The sequence below is a fragment of the Mesoplodon bidens genome (assembly GCF_964165515.1).
Source record: "Mesoplodon bidens genome assembly, chromosome: 11".
Lineage (NCBI taxonomy): Eukaryota > Metazoa > Chordata > Mammalia > Artiodactyla > Ziphiidae > Mesoplodon > Mesoplodon bidens.
In genome coordinates this window covers 662,905-686,163 of record NC_138167.1, presented here as the reverse complement: position 1 = coordinate 686,163, position 23,259 = coordinate 662,905, and the positions used below count along the sequence as shown (strand labels likewise).

The 23,259-nt window shown below is 56.9% G+C and overlaps 1 protein-coding gene across 1 annotated transcript in view; it reads left to right on the top strand.

The window, feature by feature from the left end:
• CACNA1C (calcium voltage-gated channel subunit alpha1 C) overlaps positions 1 to 23,259 on the top strand; it is a 471,172-nt gene that overhangs the window by 314,669 nt on the left and 133,244 nt on the right. Inside the window, exons 6-9 of the mRNA XM_081249321.1 lie at positions 362 to 520; positions 7,418 to 7,614; positions 15,844 to 15,947; positions 22,809 to 22,981. Coding sequence (XP_081105447.1) covers positions 362 to 520; positions 7,418 to 7,614; positions 15,844 to 15,947; positions 22,809 to 22,981 — 633 coding nt within the window. The remainder of the gene's footprint in view (positions 1 to 361; positions 521 to 7,417; positions 7,615 to 15,843; positions 15,948 to 22,808; positions 22,982 to 23,259) is intronic.

The window sequence follows — 23,259 nt, the reverse complement described above, 5'->3', positions numbered from 1 at the left end:
CATATCTCTTCCCTCTTGCGTCTCCCTCCCTCCCACCAAACCACGTTTAAGCGCACAGTTCAGTAGCACGAAGCCAGCACCACCGCCATCCGTCTCTAGGACTGTCTCCGTCTTCCCCAACTGAAATGCCCTTAGAAGGACAGCATCTGCCTGTCCTTCCGTCTGGAGGTGGCTCCCAGGGAGGTCTGGGGTCAGGCCCACCCGGATCCAGCTCCCCCGGGGTGGCACTCTGACCGTGTAAGCTGGCGCCTCGGTTTCCTTACCTGAAACCGGGGTGCGAGACCCGTCGGCGGGAGAGGCTGAGCAGGCGGCGTGAGCTCCGGGGAGCAGCGGGTGCACAGAGTCAGCCTTGCCGTTGCAGGTCTCCAGGTGGTCCTGAACTCCATCATCAAGGCCATGGTGCCCCTGCTGCACATCGCCCTGCTTGTGCTGTTCGTCATCATCATCTACGCCATCATCGGGCTGGAGCTCTTCATGGGGAAGATGCACAAGACCTGCTACAACCTGGAGGGCATCACAGGTAAGGGGAGCGCCATCCACCCACGGCCGGCTGGGGAGGCCCTGCCGCCGGGCGCCCGTGTTTCCACGGTCAGGAGAGGCAGAGATTGTATTTTTTTCCCCTCGGTTCTAATTTTTGTTTTTACTAAAATGAGTCTCTGTTAAAATAGCTAAACACAAGCTTTGTCCAGCACTGCTAAGCACTCTTTAAACGAGGCGCCTAGCCAACATTGAATATTTTAAGAATCGGAGCTAACCTGGGGACTGTATGTCTCTGCCCCCTTGTCCCCCGTGTAGCTTGTCACCAAAGTGCCCTCGGGGGGAGGGCTCGCCCTCAGCTGGTGGCTCTCCCATCACGGCCCTGGGTCCTCCGTCTCAGTGTCTCTGCCTCCCGTCCGGGGCCCCCAGTCCAGGAGGGGAGGACGGCCAGCAGGAAAACTCCTTTTCCTCCAGGAGGTGTGTCTGTACCTCGGGCATCCGCCAGCCCGTCCTGTCTGACACCCTCTCTCTGCGTCCCTTCCATAAATCAGCGCATTCAACGAACCCTGATGCTCGCTGAGCTCTCGCCGGTAGGACTGGACTTTGGACTTGACCGACATGTGGCAAGCTGCTGTCTTCAGCTACTGAAGTCTCAGCTGGACCTTTAAGAAAATAGTTAAACAGAGATCAACATGGCTTTTAAACAAAGTAGTTTAACACAAGAACTTGTTTGAAAAAAAAATACCCCCGAAAGGGGTTAGCCATGTTCGATTTATGTGCCTTTTTTTCAAACAACAAGATCTTTCTTCTTAGTTTCTGGCACCTTAGGGCAGAGAGGGGAGCATCTGTCTGAAGCATTGAGAGACCTTCTTTCCCCTTTGCGTCCACTGCTTCACGGTCCTGCTCAGCCCAGGCAGTAAATTAAACGTGACCCCCCGCCCTGGGGGTAGGGGGAGCATCCATACAGGAGGGAGTGAAATGGATTAATCATATTCAGAAACCAAAATGGATCCCCTGATCTGAGTGATCTGGACGGACTGGCTGGGTGTTTGCACGTGGCCACAGTCGAAACAGAAACCCAAAACTATAAGCCTATAGTCACAGACTCACGCAATCGTTTTTACTTCTTTGATGACAAGTCTAAGAGGAGACCACTTTTTCACTGTAGGGAGAATTTCTTGGGTCCTATTTTATAAAATAAACTGTTACGTTAAAAAATGAAACTGTCTTGGGCTTCCCTGGTGGCGCAGTGGTTGAGAGTCCGCCTGCCAATGCAGGGGACGCTGGTTCGTGTCCCGGTCCGGGAAGATCCCACATGCCGCGGAGCGGCTGGGCCCGTGAGCCGTGGCTGCTAAGCCTGCGTGTCCGGAGCCTGTGCTCCGCAACAGGAGAGGCCACAACAGTGAGAGGCCCGTGTACCGCAAAAAAACAAAAAAACAAACAAACAAACAAAAAAAAGAAACTGTCTTAAAATTGAAGGAATTAGATCTTGACTTGAGTTAAAATTCCGAGGTTTCCAGCCTTGCTTAAAGAAATACCCAATAATGCAATGAATAATATTCTCCCCTTTAATTCAGATCCTTCCTTTTGTTGGGCTCAGTCTGTAGCTGCCCTGAAACAAATATATGTTAATTGTGTGGCTTCCTTAGAGCTCATTCTAAGACCTGCTTCAGAGCCACCACAGAATGTCTAAAATTTATGCTGTTGTACTGAAATGGCCAACGACCCGTTTGACCCAGACTCCTCAGGCCGGTGCGGGGATGCCGGGTCCGAAAGGCCCCATCAGCCGGGTGATGGGCAGTGCAGTGGCTCTCACCTGCACACAGAGGTGTGGTGGGGAGATGCGGTGAGACTCTGTGCTGAGTGGCTGCGCCTCCACGTGTCTGTCCTCGCTAAGCGGGAGAGTTGCTCCCACACCGCCCCTGGTCTCTGCCATCCGACGGGGAAGCAGTCAAAGTAGCTTTTCCGCGGTCGGCAGGATCCTACAGGGTGTGCCCGCACCACCTGGAAGTCTCTGACTTTGTGGTCCTGCCTTCAGTGGCCTCAAACAGCCAGAAAACGGTGGGCGCGATGGACAGGGTGATGGGCTCCTCTGTGCCGGACGAGGGTGGCCGGAGGAAAGGCTGCCGAGACCTTCCGCGGCCTCTGTGATCTCAAGAAACAGAGCAGAACTGGCCTGGCCGAGTGGATGGCCAATCTCGGAACACACTACTGTCCATCCCTGAGGGTAAGCAGACCAGGAAATGCAACTGAGACACCTCCTGCTTCCTCCCAGAAAAAGCCCGGATTATTTATGTGATGGGTTTACCTCCCCCCGACCCCACCCCACCAGGTTCGGAAGAGAAGTGGTCCCCATCCCTGGAAACACCATCAGCCCGGGGAGCCAGGATGCCCGAGGACAGACCCTGGGGACGCGCTCCCGAGAGAGGAGCCCCGTCAGCCCCGCCAGGAAGGGACCTCTCTGTGCGTGGAGCCGGCCTCCCGCGGGAAGGATGCCCCGGACACGCTGCAGAGGCCGTTCCGCCCAGCACCCTGCACTCGGGCGCTCACTCACTGCCTGCACCTGAACCACGCCTGATGGCCGTCCAGGGACCCTCTCGTGTCACGGGGGCCCCTTCCGTCTACACACTGATCAACGCTGACAAAGAGGGATGTGTACGGGAATCCGGACGCATTCAGCACAGCCGGACAGTAGAGGACCCGCAGCCTGCGATCATTGAAAACAATCCCCATGTGTTTTGGAGACGTTTGCATCACCTTTGGAATGGGTGTCTTTTTTTTAATTTTAGACTTTGGAGTGAATTCCTATATTTTTCTGCAAACTTAGATTATGCAAAAGCGCTTGTGAGTCCTCCTCTTGGTTTTTCTATGGAATTGACATCAGATTATTTTTACACTTTGGGATTATTCTGTGAATTTGTAGATTTCAGGGTACCTTGGATTTGGAGCCATGCTTCCTATCAGATACATACCAGAAAGCACTGCAGCTGCCGGTGTACCACTGTTCTGCCTCCAGGCTGCCCCTTCCAGCCCCTGCAGATGTGGTCTCAGGAGAGGAGATCTCCCCTGATCCCGGAGGCATCTGCAAGGCACCTTCCTTGTTCCTCAACAGATACATCACCATATGTCCGTCCTTTTTGTTTCTGGTCGCCCCATCTGTTTGGTCGCAGTCCGAGCCAGGTCACTCTGAATAGCTCTCCCAGGCACGATAATTACCCCTGAGACTGGCAGAGAAGTGGTTGGCTGAAACCCAGACATGAAATCACTTTCAGTCTATCCACTCCTTAAAGTTGGGGCCTCAAAAAGTCATTGGTTTTGTCTCTGGTGATTTCTTCTGGGAAGCCCTCGCCGGCGCTCTCCCGGATTTCATGCCCTTGTTGGGTATTAGCTGCACTTCCAAAATCTCTCCTCATCTGTGTCTCCATTCTTTTACCACAAACTTAATTTGGACTTTCCAGAATGACCCCACCTCTCTTCATTTCTGTTTTAAAACGGGGAGCCCGTATGGCTTTGGCTCTTTCTCCAACTTGGTGTTCCCATTTTCCTCTCTGGGAATTCATGGCCCTGCTGAGAATCCAACACATCTTCACGTTCAAGCTCATTTCCCCTCCCCCTCAAGTGCATGTCGCCGGGACCCACTGATTTGCGTGTGCTCACATTTTTCAGGTGTTCCCTTTAGTGCTTTTTATAGTTACCTATTTTTACCAGATAATTATGGCTGCTTAATTGTTCTCAAATCTTTTTTTTTATTGTTGTTCAAGACAGACTTAAAATAGCAGAGTGGCACTGGATCCTGTAGACCATCTTTCTGAATCTCATCCTCTCTCTTTTATTAAGGAGATCACGTCCCCTGGACGCCGTTTTCTTTTCAACATACATTTGTAAAGCCCCCAAATATGTTTTCCTTCCTTGAGGACACTTAGAACTCCCTTTGGCAGCCTTCACCTTTTCCTCATTTCTGCCTGTTTTCAAGAATTGAGATGCAGGGGAAACTATCAGGTTAGCAGTCATAGTGCAAAGATTAACAGCACCTTTATTGCACTAGAAAGCAAGACCGGAGAAAAAGAAACACAAGTTTCCCTCTATTTTGTTCACCTTCTCTTTTGTCTCATCTTCCATCATCCCAGCACTTTTTTTTTTTTTTTTTTTTTTTTGCAGTACGCAGGCTTCTCACTGTTGTGGCCTCTCCCATTGCGGAGCACAGGCTCCGGATGCGCAGGCTCAGCGGCCATGGCTCACGGGCCCAGCTGCTCCGCGGCATGTGGGATCTTCCGAGACTGGGACACGAACCCGTGTCCCCTGCATCGGCAGGCGGACTCTCAACCACTGCACCACCAGGGAAGCCCGATCCCAGCACTTTTGTCACAGTGACTGAACACATCATTCTAGAAAGCGGGTCACTAGGCAAGTGAGACCCAACAGAATGTATGATCTGTTTGGTTCTTGGCTTTCAGTCCACCTACTCTCAGTTTTTAGGTGCTTGTTATCCACTTTCTTATATATTCCTTAGGTCTGAGATTCACTTTTCAGGTTCCATCCTTTTATAGCCTCCCATCACTTAATCTCACATCCAAACCTCCAAAGATTTCAAAATGTCAGAAGTCACAAAAAACTATGACTGGAGTTCCATTACGTGAATGGAGGTTTCCTGGGGGTTAGACCCCAGAGTAGGAAATGATGGGGACACTGTTGTCCCCTGTACAGTTCAGGGACCAGGGAGCACCTTGGTCATCACACAGGCACACTACCTAAATCACCAGGCCAGGAACAACCCAGGAGCTGAGCTGCTCACAGTGGCCCCCGCCTGGAAGCAGGCCAGCTGTCCATCAACGGGCGAGCAGATAAACGCACAGTAATATGTACGGCCGTGCAAAGGAACAGATCTCGAAACACGATGCTACGTGAAAAAAGCCACCTCGTGTGTGATTCTGTCGATATGAGATTCCTAGGCAGGCAGATCTGTAGACAGACAGCAGGTGTGGCTGCCAGGGCTGGATGGGAGAAGGGCCTCAGGAATCTGGGGCGACGGAAGCGTTTCCGAATGCATTGTGGCAATGGCTGGAGAACTCTATAAATTTACTAAAAATAACTGAGCTGTCCGTGTTCACTGATGAATTGTACGGCATGTAAATTATATTTCAGTGAAGCTGTTGAAAAGAGAGAGAGGGACTTCCCTGGTGGCGCAGTGGTTAGGCATCCACCTGCCAGTGTAGGGGACACGGGTTCGAGCCCTGGTCCGGGAAGATCCCACATGCCACGGAGCAACGAAGCCCGTGGGCCACAACTACTGAGCCTGCGCTCTAGAGCCCACAAGCCACAACTACTGAGCCAGTGGGCCACAACTACTGAGCCCACGCTCCTAGAGCCTGTGCTCCACAAGAGAAGCCACCGCAATGAGAAGCCCACGCACCGCAACGAAGAGTAGCCCCCGCTCGCCGGAACTAGAGAAAGTCCGCGCACAGCAACGACGACGCAATGCAGCCAAAAATAAATAAATAAAATAAATTTATTTTAAAAAAAAAGAAAAGAGAAAGGGAAAAGCCAAGAGGACACAAGTCAGCATGTGTCTCCAACCACTCAGTCCACCTCCCTAGGAGTCACCCCTTAGTTAAGGATTAATATTCCTCTGCTATCTTCCTCCTGAGCAGCTGCGATTTGAAGCCACAAACTGAGAAACAGCCCAGCAACCCAGTCTCCATACAGAGGTCCTCACCCAGTGTTTACTTGGGTACGTTTAAAACCAGAGAGGACCCTGGTGGCCTGGGATCCCCAAACGAGGGATGACAAACAAATTCTTTCTCTGGGGGCACATCTTCACTGAAGTCGGAGGCAGTCATCTGTTTGTTAGGTCCATTCTGTTTACTACTGTTTCTTCCTAGAAGCATAAGACGACGTCCTTAATTTCACAAACTTCAGTGAATTCCACATTGTTACCTCCCGCAGCTGGGACCAAGACTCTCAGTATTTTACCAAAATGGAAATTCTTAACTCAGCCAAGTCTAAGTTCAATTTACCAATGATCTCTGCACGACAAATATCTTAACTCACTAATTTCCTAGCAGCTATTCCTGGCCCGAGCACAGCCTGGGGCCGTGGGAGATGTTATGCTGTTTCTTGAAAAAGCCAAGAGTGCTCCATACCTGGGGAGCGTCCTCCCCATCACCCACGCCACTCTGTCCTGAGATCAAGACAGGTCTTCTCTTCTGAAAGGTCCTAATGCTGGAGAAAAGGGCGGTCCACAAGTTTGCACACAACATGCACAAAATACCGCAGTGGCGTTTGTGCTCAGGGACTGGGATAAAGCTCTGCAGTAGGTACTTTTCCCGCCATCAGAATTTATTTTCCTTCCTTCATCAAGAAGGCATCCACTGTAAAGTGACTTGCATCCCTGGTAAAGCATTGTGTAATATGTCACGGACCCATGTGGAGTCAGAAAATATCACTGGGCGGAACCTCTGGCCAATTACGTGAAAGAACCTTCCAATCAACAATGCCCTCGCCCTAAACTCTGGCATTCCAGCAGAAATTTCTACAGATACTTAACCACCAAAAAAAGAAGATGAGGACTCACTACCATGTTCCAGGATGTTTTACACTCAGAGTGGTTGCATCATAGTTATGTTTTCATTGCCCATTTGACAGCCAACAGCCCTCCTGTCTTTGAAATCAATGACCGAGGTTAAAAAACAGTTTTACAACAATTAGCTGAAAGCGCTGACCTTCTAAGTTGATGACCACACAGAATGAATACCTAGTGCTTGTGTCATTTGCTTCGTGTCTGGGGCATTGATGTAACTGTGTTCTGCATTGTTGCCGCTGGGGTCGTTTGCCGTCCCACCAGCCTCGCCCATCACTTTTCTCTCTAACTTCTCTCTTCTTTCTCTGCCCGTCCCTCTCCCCCCACCCCCTGCTTCCTTCTCTTCTCCTCCGGCCATTTGAGATGTCCCAGCAGAAGACGACCCCTCCCCCTGTGCCCTGGAGACGGGCCACGGGCGGCAGTGCCAGAACGGCACGGTGTGCAAGCCGGGCTGGGATGGGCCCAAGCACGGCATCACCAACTTCGACAACTTTGCCTTCGCCATGCTGACCGTGTTCCAGTGCATCACCATGGAGGGCTGGACCGACGTCCTCTACTGGGTACGTGCTGGGAACGGGTGGGGGCAGGGAGCCCGCAGACTGCCGGCTTCTCCTTGACGTCCACCTTCTCCATCTTCCCATGATGTGGTCACACGCATACCGGGGTGGAATGGCCAATGAGGGCCTTCGATTTCTTCTAGGTCTTGCCTGAGAAACAAAGCCTGAGACTCTCACCCTAATGAGTCTCTCTCTGCCCACCAGCCCAAGACAAGTGTCACCTGTCGTTTGTCCTCCATAGTGAGAAACGCTGGCTCGCGGCCCCGTGGGGACACAGCCAATCCCGACCCAAGGGTCCTCAGCTCCTGGTCCCTTCTGTTCCCATCCGTGTCCTGCCTCTGACCCCAAAAGAGAGCTGAAGGGCACAGAGTTCAATTTCTAGGGCTAAGGAGAAAACTCAGGCCTGGTCTTCTAAGAAGAAACCATTTTTATTGAATCGTGTAGCATCATGGCATGCTATCATGTGATCATGTTTTTATTTCTCGTGTTAATCTTACCTCGTTATATCAGAATAGTCCATCAGACAAATGCATTGCCATCCTTTTCACTGATGACAAAACGCTCCGCTGGTTATGCGATGCTTATTCAGAAATGCCACTTCCCGAGTGCCAGCCAATCAGCAGTAAATCTCCTTTCACCTTAAAGATGCTCTTCTTATTATTCAGCAGCCAACACTACTTTGCCAGATTTTCACACAGCCTGCCCCATAAGCAAACACATCGTACTTGGTCTTTCTCCATTCTGGCAGAGTCAAGTCCATTATTTGTAAAAAAAAAAAACCTCCAGATAAATGTAATTCTTTGTAGTATCTCCTGCTTCCACGTGAGAACTGACTTGCTAGAGCCCAGTGCTGTGCTCCAGCATTTGGGTGGAAAATGCTTGTTGCCAGCCTTGAAAATACCATCGCACCCAGGGTTTTGCAAATAGTCAGATGGATTTGGCCGTCTTGAAAACGGTCTAAGAGGCTGCTTGGGAGGGAGAGGGGTGTGGATGCCTTCCCAGCAAGCCAAGCTGCCAGACTGGGAAGAGCTAGTGCCAGGAGAGGTATGGACCTCCTCCCGGACCATAGGAGGAGGAGTCCTGGAACGGCTCGGAGATGCTTTGCGCGTTCTGGGCATCGTAGCTTCTAGATTGTTTTTCAACAATTCAAAAGCCCTCTTCTCCCAGTTTCTGGGGTAGAGTCGGCAGGCTGAGACCCAGCGCTGCCGTGAAATGTGTACATCTCTGTGCAAGACCAGCTGAAACTTGCCCTCGTGCCTTTTGTACGAGGGCAAGTTTCTTGCTTGCTGGGGGTGCCCAGGTCCTCAGGACTCAGACACAGTAACATCCAGCTCAGCGTAGGCAAGCTGACTAGAACCTAAACTGAACAACAGCAGTGCCACTAGAGCCCCATAGAGTGGCCACGCTGTGACACTTTCAAAAAAGGCAAAGTGTCTAATCACACCTCCCTCAAACTGAGGTGGAACGCTGGAACCCATCTCTCAGGCTCACCCTCAATAAGAACTTGGTTTTGAGTCATTTGTGAGACAAAGGGCGTTGAGCTTACTCTACCTGGGCAAATATAATTTCGTTTAGTAAAGCAGATCGAATTCAAAAGTGGCCCTAAGGGGTCCTTCTATCTTGAGTGAGTCCCTCTGGCCAGCCAAGGACAGAGACATCCTTTTGCAAACGGGCAGCACAGAACACACGACTGTGTGGAACTGGGCTTTGAAGCCTCATCACGTGAGCTTCAAACCCGCGCCTCAAGTTGCTATGGAAACGCCTCCCATAGCATCCAATTGAGGGCAGGGAGGCAGTGGGTGGTGGGTGTGGGGTTAGGGGAACAGGTATAATTTACTTTGCTGACGTCCCCGATGTATTTTGGGGTCCTCCTTCATCCCTCCCTCCCTCTCCCCCCACCAGCCAGATGTGACCCAAGGAGGCACTGTCACGGTGACAGCCAGCGTGGGGGCTGAGAAGGAGCACGCATGGCAACCAGCAATTTTCAGCAGCTGTGTTGTGCTTTTCCCCCCGCGGGTGGTGGGTGGGTGATGAGCTTGGGCCGGGAGTAGGGAGTGTCTGAGGTGGGGGACAGTCCCAGGCCCATGGGACAGCCTCGCCCTGACCTTCCCTAAATGGCCAAGCCGTGTGCACGTGTGTGTGTGGGCACGCACGTGTTCACGCATGCGCACCTACACACACACACCCGACACCGAAGCGGAGCCTCCTGGCGGGTGTTCTCAGGAAAGCCCCTCCCAGCCCACAGCGCCTGCCTGCCGACTGCTCTACTGGCTCTCACTTCTCTGGCCTTCCCTCCTCTTCCTTCTTCCCTCCCCCTGCACCTTCCTCGCCTTCAGAATCTCTCCTCCAGACCCCAGACTCTCACACCTCCGTGTGCTTCCGTGTAAAACACGGAACTTTCTAAGCAGGGAGGGGCCCACGCTCCCCCCATCCCCAGCCGTGGGACCAGACGCTGCAAGTCCGGCCCCAGGACCTGCACCTGCAAAGGCTCCCAGGAGATTCCACCTAGAGCTCGAGTCCCCTGCAGCCTAACGTTCCCAATCGCACGGTGCTGCTTTGGCGCCACTGGCTTGAAGCCGGCTAGGGAGATGGCTTCTGTGGAGGGTGGGTCCAGGGTCCTCCACTCGGAGGAACGCGTTTCCCCCCGAGTCCCAGGGGCAGGTCTGCAGGACGTGGGGACGGGCAGCCATGGCTCCAGGTGTCGCAGAGACTGGACCCACCGGCTGGATAGACATCCCTGGGGAGCTGACAGGCCACTGGGGCACCGAAGCGCTGAAGCTGGCTCAGGGTTGGGGGACCATGGGCGGGCCCCCAACTTCTCCTGGGGTGGCCTTGAGTCTGAATCCATCAGCCCATCCCATGCTCCCAACTTGGAAGGGTTCGTGGACGGCCAGCACGAGCAAGCCTGGGCAGTAGTACATGGACGATTCCTCAGCTGTTCACACCGCCCGTTGGGATGGACTCCCGGGCAGCCCCTGCGCTTGCCTTCCCCGTGGCCCGTTCCAGGAGTCTGCGGGTGATGGGGCGGGGGCACACGGGGATTTGGAGACCAAGCCAGAGCTGGGCCACGGGGGTGGGAGTTCCTTGGGAAATGGCTTCTTAAGCCAAAGCCTGTCCGCTTACTATCAGAATGTCCACACCTCTTTAAAATAGCGGGGAAAGCGATGGAGTGAAAGGTGTGGGCTGCCTCTGTGAGCAGTTGTGAGAGAGGGAAGCCCTGTCAGACCGTCCCCCGTGGATGCCACGTCTCCAGGTCTCCTCTCCGGGGTGTTTTGCCCCACCCGGTGGCGTGTCACTCCAGGCTGCTTTCTTGTGTGTTTGGAGCTCGGGTGTCCTGAACCGAGACAATCTGTAGGTTCTCAGATGCGGCCCAAGAGCTGGGGTCCATGTGAAATCTGAGCACCCTCTCCATGTGCAGCCAGGTCACCCCAGCATGCACTGGGGTCTGCTCATCGCTGACTTTCTACCCGCCTCGGATGGCCCCTGCTCGTGGGGACAGCAGCGTGGCCCTGACCCGGGGGGAGGGCTCCCGGGGAGGGCGGCCGGTGAGGGGGCTCCTACCGGGGGTTCAGGCACCCAGTGCTTTAGGAATCTCGGTGCCTCCCCAACTGTCCATCAGAAGGATTCTGTTGACCTTTGCCCACGATGCCCTCTGACCTGGGGCCCCTGGGGTACTGCCTCCTGTGTGGCGCAGGGCAGCCCTCTGGCCTGCGTCCCGGGGTCACCTCCTCCCCTGGCACCCGGGACCCCTCTTTCTGACACCGCCCGTTTTCCCCAGTTGGTTTCTCCACGACCAGCTCTTCTGTTCATTTTTAAAAGTTAGAAATTCAGCTCAAAACAAGATTAGGAAGAATACTTCGTGAGAAGTCGTATACAGGGAAGAGGCGTCTTCTGTCGTACCTGCCTGAGTTTTGGTTCAGCAGGAGACCTGGGGAATGAAAGTCTAAGGTTTAAACTTTGCACAAGTCAGTTGTCAGCTCCGCACTCACCCGTGTGGGAGGACTTTCCTTGTAAACACACGCGTGCGCACACGCTCACACACACACACGTACACACCACGGCCACTGATCTCTGGTCTCGGTGCTGCCGAAGGATCCCTGGTTTATGACGAAGGTCTTTTGCATCCAAGCAGAAATTCAGGTGTTTTAACCTATTTTCTCCCTTTCCAGCTGCACCTCTTTTCACTACAAATACGGGAAATGAGCCTCTGAAGGCATCCAGCAAGCAGAGCTGGTGGGGCTGAGTTCTACTGAGGACCTAATAGTCGTTCGAAATGAAAAGCTGAGGAAAAACCCTCCAATAACCCAAAGACAGCATCCTGGGCTCTTGAATGGGGATCAGGTAGAGAAGGTGTCAGGTCTCCTCAGGACCCTCTGGTCCTGAACCCTGAATCTGCCCGAGTTAGATCGTGACCACTTAGCGCCCACAGCGCTTTATACAGAGGATCTGTTACGTAGACAGTAAACCCGTGGTTTATACACATACGAAGAAGGGGAATTTGCATCTCTCAAAACTATTATTTATTTACTTATTAGGTTTTGTTTTATTCATTTCACTGGCATTAGGCAAGTCCTTATTCCTCAGTAATTCAATTGAACATTTAGTGAGCGTTTACAAGGTCCCCAGGCCCTCGCTCAAGGAGTTTCGGTGTAATTGGAGAGATGGGGACCCAGAGACACGTGGGTCCCACGCAGGGCTCGGCGAAAGCAGGGAGAGCTTGTCAGAGGAGATGGGGCGTCGCTGGACTTGAGCTGGGTGGGGCACAGAAGAGAAGGAAGAGCCAGCTTTATACCAGTTTGGGGCCTGGAGAGAGCTGTGCTTCAGGCTCCTAACAGACCCAAGAGTCAGCCCGGCCACCCAGTGGTCTCACCAAGTGCCAGAGGCCCACCCGGGACAACAGCGTCAGGGCTCAGGCGTCCACGGGGCCTCCGCTCCTTGCGGGGTCCTGGCTGAGTCCAGGAGGAGCTGGTTTGTTGGCCTGCTTGGTGGTGGGCCTGCTGGCGTCTCCCACAAGATCCGGGCCTTCCTGCTGCCGCGAGCAGGGGCAGGAGGTGTCGGGCGAGACTGTGTGCCAACCTGCTGCTCCCCCGTGATCTGTGGGCGGACCCCGTGTCCCGCAGACAAGGTGACAAAGGTCAGGGGTTCATTCGGCCATCGCCCAGGGCACTGGCTTTCCGGACAGAGCAGACCCTGCCCCCTGATCACAGTCCCCGTAATGCGCTGTGACTTCCATGGGCTGCACCTCCTGCTTTTGACGGCAGGTGGCAGCCTCCTGCACCCCTCAAACTGCTCAGCCTTTGGGGAACCGCAGTGCCCAGACCTTAGAGGGGGAAGCGCCAGACGTGAAAGCTCCCGGGAACCGGCTGGGATGGAGGGAGACCCCGAGGCAATGGGGCCGGAGCCATTGTCCCTCCTGAATTTTCTTCTCAGGGAAACATGTATGTTGGATTTGGAGGTTCGAGGCTGTGGTTCCCTCTAGGAATTAGATGTGGGGGGAGGGTAAGGCATGTGTTCCAGCGAAGGCTGGGTCACCCTGTGGGGTCCCGGCCCGGGGGCCGAGGGGCTGTAGGTGGCAGGCCCTGGGGTGCCTCTCCACGCCCCTTCCCCGTAGGGGCCCGAGAAACATCTGGCTTCAGTGCTCTGAGAAGATCTGTCCTTTTTCACCTCTAAATAACGGTGTCAGCAGTCTGGGTCATTTTTTAAAAATATACCTTTATTGATGCTTCTCTTCTTAATAGCTCCATCCGGGCTGTTGAAGCCACCCGTCTCCCCACTCTGGTCCTGCCCTACTTCAGAGCCGCCCGCACATGCGCTGGTGCCCTGGCTGCGGGGGGCAGGGGGCCCAGAGCAAACGGGGTTGTGGAGGGAGGTATAAGGCCAGGGCCGGCCGGCCCAGAGGCCCCTCTGGCTGCTCATGGGCCGCAGGGCAGGGGCCTAGGACCCCCAGGAGCTCCTTCACCTCTCATCTGTCCTCCACCCCCCACCCTGCACCTGCAGCCCCCCACGTTGACCCTCGGAGAGACCAGCCCACAGTCTTGGAGGAGACCAAAGAGTTGGACAAGGACAGGTATAGGCCATGCGTCCCCTGGACGTGACCCTGGGTCCTCATGGGGTGTCTGCAGGTCCTGAGGTTACCTAGGGGTCACAAGGTTACCATGAGGCTGGCTGTGGGGTGGGTATCTGGGGGTCAGGAGGTCTGTAGCTCCATCCATTGGAGGTCCTAGTGCTGCTGGATGCCTCACCCCTTGCCTGTGGCCCAGAGGAAAGGACACTCAAACTAAATAGGGGCCCAGGAAGCCTCCAAGGCTCATGGGTTCCTTGAGTCATCAGAGATGTGTGGCCTGGAGGACTGCATTTTCCATGAGCTTAAATGTTCACAAAATGTAGGGCACGAGGAACCAGCCAGTGGAGATCTTCCCCAAGGAGGCTGCTGAGGCACCAGCCCTCCCTCCCCATCCCCGTCTGCCCGGCTCTGGGGGCAGTTTCGCAAGGGTGGCCCTTGGCACTGGGACCGAGCCCGTCTCTGGATGGCCCTGTGTGGGTTCCCCGGCAGCCTTGGATCAGGAAGGAGGCTCCCAGCTCCCGCGATGGGGCAGCCTGTGACTCCGCGGATCTCGGGACCCCGCCCTCCCCTCGCCGTTGTGCTGGGCGCGTCACGCTGCCGGCACCGTCCCAACGCTTGCCAGTTCCTGGAACCCCTTCCTGGGGCAGGACCGTGCGGCCTCCAGGCGGCCTAACTGCCCCTGCCCTCCTCCCCCCAGTGGTACCCCCGGGCTGCTTGATCCGGCCTCACCGGCCTCTGCAGCCTCTCCTGGGGGCCCGTGGCTATGCACACGCACCCCTGCAGCCGCATTCACCACCCGACGTCCACTGACCTGTCCCCCTACAGCAAGGGCCTCCCGTGGGTAGCGGGGCTGGCACAGAGGGGGCCCGTCCGTCCACCCAGCCGGCCTGAGCACCCGCCTTATACGAGGCCCTGTTCTGGGCACTTGGGGTCACAGGCTCCACCCAACGCCTGTCCTCATGCCACTGGCACCCCAGCACGGAGGACAAACGATGCACAGCAGTGAGTAGATTATACACTTGGAAAGTGTACGTGCTGCGTGGAAAACAGAGTGGCCGCGTGGCGGTGAGGATGTCCACAGACTCACGTTACATTGGATTGAACTGTGACCTGGGAAAGTCGCGTGTTGGGCACCTTTTCCTTACGTGGCTCAAACCGGCATCCCTGAGGGCGGGACAGAGCTGTGCTCTCTGCCCTGTGGTCACGCTGGGGAGCTGCCTCCAATGAGACACCGTAGCCCCGGGTAAACGAGAGCAGATTTGGAAAGGACGCGCCGGGGCAGCACCGAGAACCGGTCAGTGCTTCTCAGAGCACACGAGCCGCCCCGTGGACCTGGGGGCGGGGAATCACAGCCTCTGTCATGCCGTTGCCTCGGAGGCTGTGGGCCGTGGGCCAGCGGTTCTCAAACCTCAGCTCGCATCCGACTCACCGCAGGGCTGGTGAGAACGTGGTCGCCGGGTGCCCCCAGTGTAGACGGAGGGCCCAGAGTGTGCAGTTCCAAACTCGTTCCCAGGTCCCCCGGTGAGGCCGGGGACAACACCTTGAGAACCACGGGTGTAGGTCATTCGGGGAGCCTGTGCACTTAGGAATTTGGAAACTCGGGGGCGTCGACCTCCCACGGGGATCCACGGTCCCGTGAGTTGCAGGCGCAGGAGCTGTCCCCTGAGTCCAGCCAGAACAACCGTCCTCCCCGGCCCGAGGCCTGTGGTGCCGAACGGTCCACCCTAAACTCCAGGCGCAGGGGTCACCCCCTGAGGAAGGCACCTCCCCACGTGTGCCCGAAGTTTCCAGCCCCAAGCTGGTCCCTGAGAGCTGAGGCCAGGGTGGTGGGCGCAGCGGCCGCATAAACCCAACTGAGCGAAAACCATCGTAGGAAGAACCACTTTAGAGGTGACCCAGCTTCTTAGACAACTGAATAGATAACATGGGAGGAAAACTCTGTTCCAGAAAATAAAGGGACAGAGAGAGCCTGGCGAGATTCCCCCTGAGGCAGAACCTGCCGAGGCCCTTCTTGCTCAGGTCAAGGTCACGGGGTGTTCGGGTCAAGATGGTGCCCGGGGACAGTGATCTCCCACGCCAGCCTCTGCTCACAGCCTCCCGGCCTCCCTGCCTACTTGCTTTGACTCACTGCTGCTTCTCTCTTTCCTAACTATCCTTCGTCTTTCCAGATGCAGGACGCTATGGGCTACGAGTTACCCTGGGTGTATTTTGTCAGTCTGGTCATCTTTGGATCCTTTTTCGTTCTAAATCTGGTTCTTGGTGTGTTGAGCGGGTAAGCTGACGGTTTCTGTGTCCTCTTTATGACGCAGCTGAGCAAGGCCCCAGGTCCCTCTGTATCCGTCACCAGGCCCAGGAGAAACAGAAAACGTCTCCATTCAGCCAGGCCCGCTGGCCATTGGCTGGGCAGGCCATTTGGCCTCTGATGACCTAGAGGCCCCGGTCCCGGTGCTGTCTGGTCGGCGTCGGGCCCGGGGTGGGCAGGGCCATGCTCGGCTGCTCTCGGAGCTGTACTAACTGTGATTCCATTCTTCCAGGTCAATGATGCCGTGGGAAGGGACTGGCCCTGGATCTATTTTGTTACACTAATCATCATAGGGTCATTTTTTGTACTTAACTTGGTTCTCGGTGTCCTTAGCGGGTAAGCAGGACCAAGGAAAAAGGTCTTGATTTTTCCATTTATTTCACTTACTCTTTCTGCTTTTCCTGGCTTTATTCTTTTTCTGACTCTGATGAACCTGGGACATGGGGCCACCCCAGGAGCTTTGAAGTGAATGTCCTTGGCCTGGCTGGGCAGAGGTCAGAGGCACAGGCCGAGCCCACTGGTTTGGGCTGCAGTGAGAGGTACCCGGGCCCACCTGTCTCCTGCCACCCGCCCACCCCAGGCTGTCCAGGAGGGCAGGATGCTTCTCCAGGGACCTCAGAGCAGCCGAGCCCCTCGGGTGGGCAGGGCTGGGCAGAGGAATTGGAGGAAGATGCGTGGGCCGAGGGCTTCTGGCCCGCGTAGCAGCCTCGCAGGTGGGTACCTGCCCTATCTCTGCAGCCACAGTCCAGGGCAGGCTGGCAGTGAAGACTCAGGTCCTCTTTACCCAGAGTTGACCGGGCCAGGGTACCAGGAGTTTGAGCTAAAACGCAAGTAAACAAAACAGACTGAAATGCTCATTCTCTTTGGCTCCCATCACAGACTGGGCCGTCCATCTCTGTATCCCTCCTCTGAAAGAAAGGGCACTCAGCTGTTTGAAGCCATCTATTACTGGAGCACAGAGGAGATAGAAGCCACTTTCCTTTAACTTTGTCCGCTTGGCTCCAAGTGCAAGGCCCGCCTCATTTCCGCCTTTGCTCGGATGAAGTTAAAACGCGGCCGAGGCAGCCCGTGGGTGGGGCCCGAGGAGCCCCGGGCGGCCACCTCTGCACCCCGGGCCCACTGGACACCTCTTCGGCCCACTCTCTACTTCCCGAGCCCCCACCAGCCATGCAAGGCCATCGCCTGAAGGCTCCCAGGGACACTTTCTGCCTTCGCCACGTGGGGAGGGGCAGCCGCTTCGTAGCCTTTCCTCCGTCTCTGCGGACGTGATGTTGGGGACAGTCGGGCGAGGGAGGAGGACGTCCTACCCCCTCCTGCCGCAGCCCAAGGCCTCGCAGGAGCGCCGGGGTCAGTCCTGGAAGTGGGGGAGGGACAGAGTCCGCCTCCATCCTCGCCCCTCCCCACAGGGGTGCTGTCAGGGGCTCCGTCACACCGGGCCTTTGCCGCGAGCAGCTGCACGGGGACTAGCACCTTCCGTCAGGGTGATAGTGACACACGCAGGCCGGCAGACGCCCCGGTCAGCTGCCTGGAGGGTGGAAGGGTTTCCATTTCTGTGTCCGACACAAGAAAATGCCCTGTTTATAAGGAGTCGTCAGGAAGAGCGTTGAAAAGTCAACCTCGTCACCCACTCAAGGCAGAAATTTGGATGCTCCAGGCAGAAGGTTTGTAAATGTTACTCACCCATCTGACAAAACGGAGATCATGATCCCAAGTCCTCAGTCGCAGGGGTCGTAGAGCGAGGTACCTCCCGTCGAGTCCTCAGCACACGGCAGTGCTGTCCTCACTGGGATCGCTGGTTACTCCAGGGCTGTCAGAGCTGAGATTACTGAACAGGGTCGTGGCAGGTTAGACCTGCTCCGCCCTCTGCTTCCAGACCCGAGCGGAGGGAGCCTGAGACGCCACGTGGCTTGTAGGGGTCCCCTCGCCGGTCACTGTCAGCACGAGACGCGGCCCAGCACCCATCTTCCTGCCGCTGCCCCGCAGACGGACGTTGAACAAGCCGGACCTGTAACACGCCAGGGTTCTGAACCTGGAAAAAAGTGGTTCCACGTTCTCCCTGCAGAGACAAGGAGAGAGTCTGAGCAGTGAAGCCCCCCCAGGAGTCTGAGGTGGAGGCTGAGGCCTCGACTACGAAGTCCCCCTCGAGCAGAGGGTCTGCCTGGTCATCCTCAGCTCCCCCAGCGGGTCCAAGTGGGGTCAGAGGGCGGCAGCGCTGGGGGCAGGCAGAGTGACCTTGAAGGCCCAGTCTTGGTTCAAGGGAGAGCGGGTGTGTGGAGCCTGCTGGATTCCAGAAACCCGGTCTAGTCTGGGCCTGAGAGCCCAGCCCTTGCTCAGGGTCCCCGGGCCCCTCCTCACACCCGCTCCTGTCCCGTTCCTCCCCACATTGCTGAGGAACATCTCCCAAGGCTCCCCCGGCCCCGGACACCCTCTGCCTGGCGTGAGCAGCTCCCCTTCCCGGCCTGTCCAGAGGGCTGGCCACGCAGTGAGGAGGCCCAGAGCCAGGCTGCCGTCGGCTGAGCACGCGTGGTGCTCTCCCTGTCTCGACAAGTCAGGGCAGCAGCGTGGTCGTTACCCTGGAGCACAGCCGAACGCCTCTTCACCCGGCGGCCAGCCTTCCAGAAGCATTCGGAACCCTCTCAGCGCTCGCGGAAGGCCCGTCTCAGGGGTGGCGTCAGTGGTCAACAGCTCAACAGCAGGCCGCGGGTTCGGCGCCTTCGGAGGATGCGCTCCTTTGCTGCCCACGACACCCCCGCGAGCTGGGGCCAAGCAGGCGTCCCCTCCACAGAGGAGAAGAGTGAAGGTTACGTGCGGGAACTCCCCCAGTTCTCACCGGTGGGGCCTGGAGGATCCGAGATTGAACCCAGGCAATGTGGACCCACGGCCTCTGTCCCCGTCCCTCAGGCTCCGCCGTCCCCAAGCCCATCGGCCTGGTTAATCCCGTGTCCTCGGAGGACAGCCACGACCTGGGAGGAGACGGGTGGGAACCGCAGTAAGGACTGTCCCAGAGGAAGCTGGGGAGCCCCAGCTCCGCAGGCTGCGGACAGATCCTGAGCTGGGGGCCAGCGGCCCTGCAGACATAACAGCCCTCGAGGGAGAACAGAGCTCCCCCAGCAGCAGTGCAGTCTTGGAGCATTTGCAGCTGGGGGCCGACACCCTGCGTCCACCAGTTAAGGGTATTATCGTCGTTTCAGAGCCCAGCACGGTAACTGTCCTCGTGAGCTACACCGTGCTGTCACCGAGGAAGGGCTCAGCTGTGCTTGGGGCCGTCTGCTCAGGAAGGCAGGGAGAGCGACACTCTGCAAAGCCTCCATTTTAAAGGCAGAATTCAGAGATTTGGGTTCTCAGAGGGACGGCCGTCCTTGGTCTGGAAACCCATTCCTGCTGAGCCTGGAGGCGTCCGTGTCAATGTGCATCTCGTGGGTTTTTTCCAGACGCTTCCACCGTCATCATCTCTTGATCCTCACATGTCATAGGGCTGATATTAGTCACATAAGAACCAGAGACCGCAGCCTCTTGCCATGAGCATTACAGTGACGGCAGCCACAAGATGCTGGAAGCTGCACTAGAAGGCGCCATCGGGTGAAAGTCCCTGGACCCTGGACTCTGGTTACTTTTTGGTTTTAAGTGGTTGCAAACCGAGAAGACGTGTGTCTTCAGGTGACAAGGGGCCCGGGACCTCTTAGAGGGTGGGCGCCCAGCTCCTGTTCCCCCGGGGAGGTGGGGCAGAGGGCCTGAGGGTGGGCATTTTACAACCTGAAACCCTGACCACGGGCCACAGTTAGGACACTACATCCGGGTCCCGAGGAAGCAGAAGCGCCCGGACACACCGCCTCGTGGCTGGAGCAGGGGAGACGCGCATGATTCCTGGAAGGCTTGTTCCACAAAGTGCCCACCAGCTCTGGATTCGTGAACACCGGCCTCTGCCCTCAGGGGATGTGGGGTTAGGTTCCTGTAAGACTCTGGACACGACACTGCCGTCAGTACACAAGCTGTCGTGTGTGCGCGTCTGTGTGAAGTCGCCTCGTTCAAGGCACGGTGTTGATCCGTTCGCACCGAGCTCTCAATCCACAGCCCGTAACTCAAGCCTGGATTCCGCTTGTCGGACACATGGATTTGCCCCGTGAGGCACCTCGCAGCCCTCGTGCCCTTAGGGTCACAGACTGCACGGCGGCTCCATGCTCGGGGGCCATTTTAATCAGAAAAATCACAACAGAAAGCACAAAATGCGGAAATGGGCTGTAAAAAGGCTCTTGTTCACAGTATGAGCTGCACCACCAAGGAGGCGAGCGGCCCCTCGTCCAGCCTCAGCCGGCAACGTGACCCCAGGTCCCGCCTTTCTGCACGTCCGCAGTGTCCGCGAGGGCTCGCAGTGTGGATGGCGTGACGAAGAAGGCCTAGCGGGGAGGCGGGTCTGCAGACGCGGAGTCCGTGGGTGACGAGGACCAGCCACATCGGTCACCGCGGGGCCTGGAGCCCAGCCGCCGCGCCGACGGACCCTTCACGCGGCTGCCCTCTGCGAGCTGTGCCAGTGCGCACCCGGCCCGGGCCCTCCACCGCGTTTGTCCTGTCGGCTGTTGCGCATATAGGACGTGCTCCTGCCTTCACGCAGACCCACCACGACTGAGCGGGCAGCCGGTTCCAGCCCCTGGGCCCAGGCCGCGTGGGACATCCAGCGAGGGCACGAAGAGAGCAGGGCGCTGCCGCCCTGCACGCCCCCACTGCGTGGAGCCCGGAGAGGGAGCCCCTCACCTCCCCCGGCCCGGGCCAGGCTGCGCCCCACGCTCCGCGCGGTCCTGGCCCTGCGGCCCCTCGAAGCCCCTCACACCCCAGGACACCTCATTTCCTCTTCTCCCGGACGTGTGTCTTGGTTCCCAGAGGTCGTGGGGTACGGGTGGCGAGCCTTCGTTCCGCGGAGCAGATGCTGTGACGCACGGCCGGGTCAGCTTCCCCGGCTCTGGTCTGATCCCGACTACAGGAGAAGCACGGCCTCTTAGCTACTCAGTCACCCTTCCACCCGAACCCGCTACACAAGGCATGGAGCTCTCAGGCGTGTGGAGGTGGAAGGGCACTCAGGGGGCGCCTGGATCTGCAGTCCGGGGCCTGCAGGGGGCCCCCGCTCCGTTAAGTGACTCTCCGGGTGGCTAACCGCAGCCCCGGGAGGAGTGGTGGGTGCGGAGAGCTGGGGACTCTCTCCGGGCCCATCCGCCATGGAGGCGAGGCCTCCGTCCACACTGTCAGCTGTCAGTGCAGCCCCTTTTCCCTGGGAAGGAAGGGATGGTGCCGCCAGCTGCCAGGAAGCCCAAGAAAGAGCAGGTTCGGTCCGATTCGAACTGGAGTCAACCAAAGTGAAGAAGAACATTCCATCCCAACCAGAGCGTCGTCAAAGCAGCAGTCCAAGAGAACTCGTAGCTCAGGAGCCCACGGCTCCCGGTGAAAACGTCCCCCAGACCCCTTCTGGCCCGAACCTCACCATAAAGGGTCACGGCTGAGGTCTGTGCTCCTGCCGCGGCTGCAGTGAATGCAGATCCTGGACGGTGGGCGCAGGGGCTCCGGGGCTGAGCCTTCCTGCCCCGTGGCTTGTCGGCGTGTCCTTCCGTCCACGGGACCCTTCCATGGAGTGTGTGTCTCGTGCAAGGAATCCCTTTCAGGTGGACTCTCCGGCCTCCCACCCTGAACTAGGCCTCAACTGCTGAAGGAAGGAGGAGTCACGTCTCTAGGAAGAAACCAAGAGGCCCAGTGCATCCCCCCAACACACACACACACACACACACACACGCGCACACACACACACACACACACATATACACACACCAGGAGCCCCATTTCCCAGAGACTGGAGGTCAGAGGCAGGCTGCTCCTATCTGTTTCGGAAGAAAAGGCACAGCCTTGCTTTGAGAGTGAGAACCAGCCTCCCTGACTCCCCTCTTGGCTGTCGGGTCCCTCCTGGCTCAGAAAGTGAATTCAAGGTCAGAGAGAAATTAAGGACAGAATCATAGAAAATAGGAAAGAAACAGACACTCCAAAATTCTTCAATACACTCTTCTTCCAGCAAATCCCAGCTTAATCTTAGTTTCTACTCATCATTGCTTTAGCCTGAACGCCTCATTTAACTTTTATATCATCTTGATTTCATGTGTTTTTCCATTCTGATTAGATTTCCTTTTTAACCCGAAGGGCTCCCCCCAGGACATTTTCCTGTGTCTGGAATCCTCTTCTGTCTCCCTCCATGAGGGAAAGGACATCCTCTAGAGTAGAAACCCCTCCAGGCTTGCTGAACGGGGCCGAAGGAACCCTAGAAATGAGAATGGGGGGTGAGGAGGAGAGGTCTCCTGGGCCTGACATCACTGTTGTCCTGGAAAACATTAACGACTGGCTCTTTGCGGGGAAGAGCCCTGGTTTGTGACATTGGACGATTTCTGCGGTGTACGTATCCCCACCGTGGCCGATTTTGAGCCACCGAGGAGGCATCAGGGTTGGCAGAGCCAGTGCGGGGAGTGGGCTTCAGCTCGACCCCAAGTCCTCGTGTCCCGGGGCTCTGGCGGGGGTGCCGCCGGGTTACTGCTCGGAAGGCCTTTCCGGGTCATCGGAGAACGTTGGTCATGAAGAGGCCGAGCTTGCCTTCGTGGCCCAGGACGCAGGGCAGTGGACTCGGTCCACCCACCGTCGAGCCCCGAGTCAGGCAGCGCCCCGCCCCAGTGACTCCGTCCTCGTTCGTGAGAGCAGATCAGACCCAGGACAGGGGGCGCGGTCTGTGCAGCGCGGTGCGGCCGGCGGCTTCCCGTGCGAAGCAATTAACGCTTTGTTCTTCTTGTCCGTCCGCCCTCTCGCCAGAGAGTTTTCCAAAGAGAGGGAGAAGGCCAAGGCCCGGGGCGACTTCCAGAAGCTGCGGGAGAAGCAGCAGCTGGAGGAGGACCTGAAGGGCTACCTGGACTGGATCACGCAGGCGGAGGACATCGACCCCGAGAACGAGGACGAGGGCTTGGACGAGGAGAAACCCCGAAACAGTGAGCGGCCTCCCCGTCTGGGGCTGGGGTCTGGGCGAGGCGGGGGCGCGGCGAGGCGCGGGGGCTTCCCCCCATCCTGACGGTGCGGCCCCTGTAGCCACACCGGGCTGGTGGGTGGCCGTCCTTCTCTGCTCTCAGAAATCAGTGCCACGTGTGGAGCAAGGCCTGCTATAGTCCCCCTAGAGCCTCTGGTCCTGGGACGGGGGAAACTTTGCTCACTTGGGCTCTTGGTTTTAAATCCGACATCCTCCTCCCAGCTCCAGCTCCCTGGGCCAGGG